This window comes from Meles meles, chromosome 5 (assembly GCF_922984935.1).
Source record: "Meles meles chromosome 5, mMelMel3.1 paternal haplotype, whole genome shotgun sequence".
In the NCBI taxonomy this organism is placed as follows: domain Eukaryota; kingdom Metazoa; phylum Chordata; class Mammalia; order Carnivora; family Mustelidae; genus Meles; species Meles meles.
In genome coordinates this window covers 121,906,755-121,915,962 of record NC_060070.1, presented here as the reverse complement: position 1 = coordinate 121,915,962, position 9,208 = coordinate 121,906,755, and the positions used below count along the sequence as shown (strand labels likewise).

The window sequence follows — 9,208 nt, the reverse complement described above, 5'->3', positions numbered from 1 at the left end:
TGGCCTTCGTCTCGGCCTATGACCGGTCCCGGCGGACAGTACAGACCCCATAGAAGCCCCCGACGCTCCCCTTTTTCGGGCCCCGCCCAATCCTCGGAGTCTGTCCACCCCCTCTACTCCGCCCTCAAGAGGATTTCAAAGATGGAGGCGGCGGATCCCTAAACCACTTTTCGTGTTCATCCGCCTCCATCCGAGATCGAAACGGGACCTCGTCCGCTGCGGGCAGTCCCAGCAGGAAGAGGGAATCCTTGCAGATCAACAGCGGGCGGTATTGACGACGGTGTCCGGGATTGGGGGCCGTCCTAGTGTTTGAGGAGTCCGTCCCCCCTCGTTTGCCCGCCTCTGCTGAGGCCGCCATTTTCTCGCTGTCCGCCTCCTGCGGAGCGCGCCAAGCTGCTGGGAGCTCGCGGAGAAGACTGCTTTCGTGCCGGCCGGCCGCGGTGGGGGGGTTGTCGCCTGGAGGGCCAAGGGCAACGGCCCTCCACCCCTCCCCTACTTCCCGGGTTATGCTGGACCGGGAGGTAAGGGGAACCGAGGCCACCCGGACTTTCCGCGGCTGAGGGCAGCGCCGGTTCCCCGTGGTCAAGATGCTGCAGAACGTGACTCCCCACAGCAAGTATGTCCCCCTGATCAGCGTGTGGGAAGGAGGCGTTGGGGGGCTGTGGCACGGGGATGTGGGGCGTCGGGTTCGGAGGGAGGACAGAATCGACTGGGGCGCGTTCCTGTTCCGCGGTGCGACTGTTGGCTCTCGGGAGCTCGCGGAGGGGGTTGGGTGACGGTTTGGGAACGGTGGTAGAAGGCCAGATACTGCGAATGGAGGGAGGACAGGTTGTCAATTTATGCGTTACTTTTCCCGCCGTGGTCTAGTCTTAATGTCGCCGGACAGCGGGTTGGCGGCGGAATGTAATGGGGAAAGACGACATTGAGTGGGTAGCCGGTCCTGCGGGCGGTGGGTCTGGTGTCTAGCAACGGTTTGTCATAGGGCTTTTAGGGGCTTTCGTGGCCCCATATAGCACCTTATAGGGTTGCCATGGTGATAGAGCCTCAGACTGGCTACTGAAATTCCCACAGTGGGGTGGAGGGATTACTTTTAGCCAGTGGGTTCGTGTGTTCAGACTAGGTCGTTAAATTCTTGCTTTTCAGTGACCGAATCACTTTTGTGTTGGGGGTTTGCGTGCGTTTTGTTTGGAGGCATGTTTTTGCTCTTTAAGAGTTTGATTCTGGGTACGAGGGTGGAGCTAAAGATTTTTAGTCCAGCTGTACGGATGTAAACAATGAGATCTCCGTGTAGTGTTTCTAGTCTTAGGACCCGGAAAGCACCTGGTTCTGAGGAGTACCGGAGAGAATATAAGTTTGAACCAGTCCTGGCCATTGATTTCAAGAGTCTGGTGCTGGAGTGGGAGCCTTTAATCTTATATTTTTGGCGGGTTTAAGGGAGGTCTATCACTGTTTATTGGAACTTACTGACCCTGACTGGGGACTGGACTGGCTTTATTTTTGAGTCCCTGGGAGAAAGACTAATTCGAATGATTTCTGGGGTCTGGCAGCTGGGTTATTCCAGGCAGTGAAGTCAGACAAATGCTCCCTTGTCTGAAAATTTTTTTAAGTTGGTAAGGTTTTCCTTAGATTCCTCATTCATTCTCTGCTTTAAATTAAGCAGCAGAGTTTGTGGAGAGGGTGGTGGTGTGTTCTCTTGTGCCCAGATGGATTTTTAGGTGTCTTCATCAGCATTTTATGAAATTTGCCCCCTGTTTTGTTCCCTTCCTCTTTTCCTTGGCTTCCCTCAGGCTCAACCACCATGGCAACCACCTAGCCCCTAGTGAGGAAGAAGCTTGGGGTTTGAGCTTCTCTGCTCCACCCATTTTAAGTCTCATACTCTAAAGCTGTGGTACTCAGATGTTAAGTTATGCTTTATGAGAAACCATCTTAGGATTTTTTTTTTTCTTTAAGGGAACTACAGATGATACACTTATCTATCAGAGTCCAGAAGATGAGATCTGGATAGGTGTAACTAAAAATAGGGAAACAAAGTGGGGAGTGGGGCAAGAACAAAAGGTCCACATGCTGTTTGGATACTGGTTGTGGTTGAGATTGATTTCCATAAGCTTGGTTATCTCATTAAAATGGAAGTCTGGATTTATTGGATATGTAGTGTAAGTGGCACTACTGATTGTCATGAAATTACCACATCTAATTATGTTTCCCATTTCACAGGCTCCCTGGGGAGGGGAATGCAGGGTTACTGGGGCTGGGCCCAGAGGCAGCAGCTCCAGGGAAGAGGATTCGAAAGCCCTCTCTGTTGTATGAGGGATTTGAGAGCCCCACAATGGCTTCAGTGCCAGCTTTACAACTGACCCCTGCCAACCCACCACCCCCGGAGGTGTCCAATCCCAAAAAGCCAGGACGGGTTACCAACCAGCTGCAATACCTGCACAAGGTGGTGATGAAGGCTCTGTGGAAACATCAGTTTGCATGGCCCTTCAGGCAGCCTGTGGATGCCGTCAAACTGGGTCTGCCGGTGAGTGGGGATATTGGAGTGGGGCAGTGTTGGCAGTGAAAAAGAATGTGTGTGAGTGGAGGTGGGCTGCTTAGTATAGGTGCTGCGGCCCCTAGGGACTTCCCATCTTTTCCCCTGTAGGGCAGATAGCCACCAGATTTCTGGATTCTTGGTCCTTTGTGATTATTGATCCAACCGCTTGCTGTCTTGGCATCTCTCATTGTGCCCTCCATGTGTCCTTCCTTAACTTTTGTGCCCTGGCTCCATTTTACAGATTCCCACCCCAGGTTGGGAGAGGACCACGGTGGCCAAAATTCTTAGCTTCTTCCTCTCCCTCATGCCAGCCCATGGATAGCCAGCCCCAGAGGTAATGTCACAGGAGGGGAAACCTTGCAGAGTGGGTGGGAGGTGGGTGGTTAGAGAAAGGTACTAGGGGCCTCCCAACGGGTGTTAAGCCCATTACTTTTTTTTTTTTTTCTGTCCTTAGTCTAATTGGGGCCGCAGTGTAGGGGACTACATATTGTGATGCAGAGGGGGGGGTGTGTATGTGCGTGTGTTGCTGGGGTCAGTTTAGAAAAACTGGCGTTTATTTTTCAGTGGCTCTGATCTAGCGTTTTTATTTTTAGGATTATCACAAAATTATAAAACAGCCTATGGACATGGGTACTATTAAAAGGAGGCTTGAAAACAACTATTATTGGGCTGCCTCAGAGTGTATGCAGGATTTTAACACCATGTTCACCAATTGTTACATCTACAACAAGGTGAGTTTTTCTGTGTGTGCTCATTAATAGAGAGAGACCATGTCTCTGTTACTGCTTAGATACTGTGTGTTGGTGGGATGTTTGAAGGTGTTCTCAAAGTGGGTAGGATCCAGAAAATCTGTTCCAAAGGATACCACACACAGTGATGTAGCTTCAGAGATCTGGAGTTAAAGGTTATTTAAGTAGAACATTTTAGTATTTGGGGATGGTGGCCCTATTTCTCAACAGAAACCTCCAGAGAGCTGAGTAGAGCAGAACGTATTCTCCTTGACCATCTCATTCCTTTACTTTTGAATTTTTTCTTTACTGCATTTTGAGGGACGGTTAGGGGAGGACATGGAAGTAAGTGGCCCAGTGTAGGCAATTGTCAGTACTTGACGACAAAGTTGTCTGAGCGGGTGTGGTGATAGTTGGAGCTAGGAATTTCTCTGAGGAAAATGGTTTGTCTGCGCTTAGCTGGCATTTGAATCTTCTTTTGTGTTTCCTGTAGCCCACTGACGATATTGTCCTAATGGCACAAACATTGGAAAAGATCTTCCTACAAAAAGTGGCATCTATGCCACAAGAGGAACAAGAGCTTGTGGTGACCATCCCTAAGAACAGCCACAAGAAGGGGGCCAAATTGGCAGGTAGGAAGAGCAGCAGTTGCCCTAACAGAGACAAGATGGAGGAGATAATAGAACTAATCTCCCCCCCCCTTTCTTCCAGCACTCCAGGGTAGCATCACCAGTGCCCACCAGGTGCCTGCTGTTTCTTCTGTGTCTCACACAGCCCTATATACTCCACCACCTGAGATACCTACCACTGTCCTCAACATTCCCCACCCGTCAGTCATCTCTTCTCCCCTTCTCAAGTCTTTACACTCTGCTGGACCCCCGCTCCTTGCTGTCTCTGCAGCTCCCCCAGCCCAGCCCCTTGCCAAGGTACAGATCTGTGGATTTCTTTTGGGCAGTGGGAAGGGCAAAGTCTTGGATGAATGATGTGGACCCTAAAAGGCTTGCATCTTGTTTTTCTCTGCAGAAAAAAGGCGTAAAGCGGAAAGCAGATACTACCACACCTACTCCTACAGCCATCCTGGCTCCTGGTTCCCCAGCTAGCCCCCCTGGGAGTCTTGAGCCCAAGGCAGCACGTCTTCCCCCTATGCGTAGAGAGAGTGGTCGCCCCATCAAGCCCCCACGCAAAGACTTACCTGACTCTCAGCAGCAACACCAGAGCTCCAAGAAAGGAAAGCTGTCAGAACAGTTAAAACATTGCAATGGCATTTTGAAAGAATTGCTCTCTAAGAAGCATGCTGCCTATGCCTGGCCTTTTTATAAACCAGTGGACGCTTCTGCTCTTGGTCTGCATGACTACCATGACATCATTAAGCACCCCATGGACCTCAGCACTGTCAAGGTACCCACTGCATGGGGCAGATGGGATGCTCAGGCAGTGATTGGAACTTTGGGTTCAATAAAACGATCAGTCACTTCTAATGGGCACATGACAATCTTGATTCTTGGTATTTTTTATGAAATGGTAATGGGACAGAAGGTTAAGTGCTTGATAATTGAGTCGGTGTTTCTAGACTTTGTATGGTGAGTTTTGTCTTCAGAGCAATACTACTCATGTATGTTTAAGTCCTACTTAACTGGGAGCATTGGGTTAGGGGAGTAAGGGGTTGGAAGGATAGAGGCCACCCACCCCTATCACTTAGAAATGGTTTTTTTTTCTAGACATAGATATATCTTCAACCCACCCAAATTCATTTGACTTCAAACTTGAACCCCAGGGCATAGATCTTTAAGGTCATCCCTACTGTGCTCTCAAGAGAGGGCTACTCTTGGCAGTGTCGGGTTGGCAGGGAAAGGTGAGTCTCCCTGCCTGTGCAGCTTCTGATGCTGCCTCCTTCTGCAGCGGAAGATGGAGAATCGTGATTACCGGGATGCACAGGAGTTTGCTGCTGATGTGCGGCTTATGTTCTCCAACTGCTATAAGTACAATCCCCCAGACCACGATGTTGTGGCCATGGCACGAAAGCTACAGGTGAGTGTCACAGTTGGAATTTGAAGAACAACTGGGTCTGGGGAGAGAGGTCTTGACCTTTGCTATACTGTCTTATTGTGAGGATTCCCCCAATGCACGGTTGTAAATAGGAGCTGTGTTGTACCACCAGGTGGCTGGGTGTAATTGGGGCACTGTTGACTGGCAAGGCTCTGATGGTATCTTCTTCCCAGGATGTATTTGAGTTCCGTTACGCCAAGATGCCAGACGAACCCCTGGAACCAGGGCCTTTACCTGTGTCTACTGCCTTGCCACCTGGGTTGGCCAAATCCTCTTCAGAGTCCTCCAGCGAGGAAAGCAGCAGTGAGAGCTCTTCTGAGGAAGAAGAGGACGACGATGAGGAGGATGAGGAGGAAGAAGAGAGTGAAAGCTCGGACTCTGAGGAAGAAAGGGCTCATAGATTGGCTGAACTACAGGAGCAGGTATTTTATTATTTAGTTTATAAAGTCATGCCCTGTTTTTGCCCTAATTATTTTTTTCCTTTTACTCGCTTTTATTCTGCTCTTATTTTCTCTTTATACATCTGATTGTTTTGTCTCCAGCTCCGGGCAGTACATGAACAACTGGCTGCCCTGTCTCAAGGCCCAATATCCAAGCCAAAGCGGAAGAGAGAAAAAAAAGAGAAAAAGAAGAAACGGAAGGCAGAGAAGCATCGAGGCCGAGCTGGGCTTGATGAAGATGACAAGGGACCTCGGGCACCCCGCCCATCTCAACCCAAGAAGTCCAAGAAAGCAAGTGGGGGTGGGGGTGGCAGTGCTGCTACACTGGGCCCTCCTGGCTTTGGACCTTCTGGAGGAAGCGGCAGCAAGTAAGTTCTCAGAGGTTAAAGAGCAGGGACATAGGACTGTCACTACACTGTCCAGGGGGAGAGTGGTTTCTCTCACTTCGTGCAGAGTGTTCTCTAAACCAGAAGTCAGCAAATGAGTTCTTAATTGGTTAGGTACCACTGATTTTGAGAGCTGTGGAGCCACTCAAAGTCACTCACTTTTGGTAGGGTGCTATGAAAGCAGCTATAGACCTTACTTACGGAAACGTGGGTAGGACTTCTCCAGTAAAACTTCACTTAAATGCAGAAACTATTGGCAAGCCAGATTTGTCCTCTAGTTCATCTAGTCTTTTCTCTTTGCACTAACAAATTACATACTTTGTCTTGTTTTCCGTGCTGGGATGCTGGGGTGGGTTAAGAGTGTTTTAGGGAGCAAAAAGATAGACTCATGCCAATATACCAGTGTCTAGTTCTCAAAGCCCCAGATACGTGGTTAAGCGTTTAGCGTGTGAGGAGGTTTGTATTACTGAGGAGGGTTGGTAGTATCTCATTTCCCATTTGCCTTATGGGAAAACTGAAGCATTACTCTGGCGGGAAATTTAGATTAGTGGATTAAACAGTGGAAATGTGTTGGGAGAGGTAGTGATGCTTCCCTAAGTGACAAAATTTTTTTGCCTATAGACTGCCCAAAAAGGCCACGAAGACAGCCCCACCTGCCCTACCTACAGGCTATGATTCAGAGGAGGAGGAAGAAAGCAGACCCATGAGTTACGATGAAAAGCGGCAGTTGAGTTTGGACATCAACAAATTACCTGGGGAGAAACTTGGTCGAGTTGTGCACATAATCCAGGCTAGAGAGCCTTCTTTGCGTGACTCAAACCCAGAAGAGATAGAGATTGATTTTGAAACCCTCAAGCCATCCACACTTAGAGAGCTTGAGCGCTATGTTCTCTCCTGTCTACGAAAGAAACCTCGGAAACCCTATAGTGAGTATGAAAGGACCTTTCCCACATTATCCAGCAGTCCTCAAGTAGTTCTGAGGACAGTAGGGTATGTTTGAGGCACTCTTTTGATTGTCAGCCCCAGGGCAGGGGGCATGTGCTTGTTCCCTGTCCCTAATCAAGAAAGGAACTTGGCAGCAGTAAGGTGCGATGAAGCTACATGCTTACAGCAGTCTTAGACCTGGAATGCTTGTTTTTCTAGCCATTAAGAAACCTGTGGGAAAGACAAAGGAGGAGCTGGCTTTGGAAAAGAAGCGGGAATTAGAAAAGCGGTTACAAGATGTTAGTGGGCAGCTCAATTCCACCAAAAAGCCCCCCAAGAAAGGTGAGTACCCTGTAAGCTACTACAAATTCACTGCATCTCCCTCTTGACTTTCCTTGACAAATGGAGATGAGATTTATGCAACTTTAACCTTTAGCACTTTGTCTTGCAGCAAGTGAGAAAACAGAGTCCTCGTCGGCACAGCAAGTAGCAGTGTCACGCCTCAGCGCTTCCAGCTCCAGCTCAGATTCCAGCTCCTCCTCTTCATCATCCTCTTCTTCAGACACCAGTGATTCAGACTCAGGCTAAGGGGCCAGGCCAGATGGGGCAGGAGGCTCTGCAGGACCGGACCCCTAGACCACCCTGCCCCGCCCCTTCCCTCCCTTGCTGTGACACTTCCTCATCTCATCCCCTCTCCCCCCTACTGTAGGAGAGCTGGCTCTGCATGGGGGGAGGGGTGCAGGGACATTTGCTGAAGGAGGGACTTAAATGGACAAAATAAGATTGAGTTCCCAGCCCCATTGAGAATGACCTCTTGGGCATAGAGCCCCCATTCAAAATGACTGACGGGGGAGGGCAGGGGTACAGGGTGGGAGTGAGCAAAGGTCCTGATGTGGGGTTACCTGAGGCCATAGCTGCCCTGTTCACTTGTAAAGGCCCTGTTTTGAGGTTGGTTGTTCTAATTTATTTTAAGCTAGGTAAGGCTGAGGTGTATGGGGCCATGGTACCCTCAGCCTCCATGGGGAGGGAAGAAGGGGGAGCTCTTTTTTTACGTTGACTTTTTTTTTCTACTCTTGTTTTCCCTTTTCCTTCTCCATTTGGGGCCCCTGGGGGTTTCAGTCATCACCCCATTTGGTCCCCTGGATTGTCTTTGTCTGTTGATTCTAACTTGTAAATAAAGAAAATATTATTCAAATTTTGAGTTACCTTAATAACGTTTGCTTTGTAGTATTTTAAAAGAAACAATACAAAATTTTGAGGAAAATAATCCTGAAGTGAGAAAAGGAGAGCCATCTTGTCAGATTGTCTGTCTTAGTTTTTACGCCAGTAGGCTGTTGCTATGGTGATTAAAAAGTAAGTTCATCTGCTTTGTAAAAATGAACCCTTCAAAATACCTTTAGGTTCATGGTTGGTTCTGGTTTTTGTGGGGTTTTTTTTTTTGTTCTGTTTCGTTCAATTTTTGATTGATTGACTTAGAGAGCACAAGTGGAGGGACAGGAAGAGGCCAAGCACAGAGCCTGACTTGGGTTAGCTCGATTTTCACAACCCTAGGTCACAACCTGTGACGAAAACCAAGGGAAACCTGAGCCAGCCAGGCACCCCTGCTCTGGTTTAGAGAAGTTGTTAAACCCTCTGGCTCATTGATTGTTTAATCAAGCTTAGGCACTCAAGACTTAAGATAGGTTTAAACCAAATGTAAAAAGGATGAAAGGTGGCTGACCACATGTATTTTTTTTGTGTCCTGCATCTGACTTAGGGAAGACAGGTGTGTGTCCTTTTTCGTAAGTTTTGACCTCAAATTCCAGATTTACAGAGCCCTGCACAGTTTACTAACAACATAATCCAGTAATTTTTGCCAAATTCAGATGATTAAAAATGAAGGTCCATAAATTTAAACCCTTGTCTTGCTGAAGGGAGATGGACTATATAGTTCAGGGAACTGGGGCGTGTGGGTTCTGGAATTGGGGACTAGCCACAAAAGTAAAAGACATTGTAGCTTAGTATATCAGACCACTGTTGAAAACCTGACCTTTGAAGTAAGAGCTGAGAATTGGTAATGTAGAGAAAATGGTCTATCCCTCCCTAAGTAATGTCGGAAACAGGAAGGTACAGGGTGGAATCTGGTTTGGAAATGTAAGATTTTAGAAGCGAGAA

At 48.3% G+C, this 9,208-nt stretch overlaps 1 protein-coding gene across 2 annotated transcripts; it reads left to right on the top strand.

Moving 5' to 3' along the window:
* Positions 1 to 479: 479 nt before the first annotated feature.
* Positions 480 to 8,252, top strand: BRD2 (bromodomain containing 2). Of its 2 annotated transcripts, none has more exons than XM_046005058.1 (12): positions 480 to 616; positions 2,215 to 2,518; positions 3,124 to 3,261; positions 3,752 to 3,890; positions 3,970 to 4,184; positions 4,282 to 4,656; positions 5,158 to 5,286; positions 5,478 to 5,726; positions 5,847 to 6,112; positions 6,752 to 7,056; positions 7,274 to 7,396; positions 7,506 to 8,252. In XM_046005058.1, exons 1-12 carry the CDS (start codon positions 588 to 590, stop codon positions 7,640 to 7,642), a joined length of 2,409 nt encoding a protein of 802 aa, XP_045861014.1. In that variant the 5' UTR covers positions 480 to 587; the 3' UTR covers positions 7,643 to 8,252. The 2 variants fall into 2 exon arrangements, with proteins under 2 accessions (XP_045861014.1, XP_045861015.1); XM_046005059.1 differs by lacking the exon at positions 480 to 616 and adding an exon at positions 2,772 to 2,864 and having other exon boundaries at positions 2,377 to 2,518.
* Positions 8,253 to 9,208: the final 956 nt, after the last annotated feature.

Excerpts from the sequence above, each read along its gene's own strand:
- BRD2 (XM_046005058.1), top strand. The coding sequence starts at position 588 with ATGCTGCAGAACGTGACTCCCCACAGCAA. Across the intron at positions 3,262-3,751 it reads ATTGTTACATCTACAACAAG|CCCACTGACGATATTGTCCT; the intron begins GTGAGTTTTTCT and ends TGTTTCCTGTAG. Across the intron at positions 3,891-3,969 it reads GAAGGGGGCCAAATTGGCAG|CACTCCAGGGTAGCATCACC; the intron begins GTAGGAAGAGCA and ends CCTTTCTTCCAG.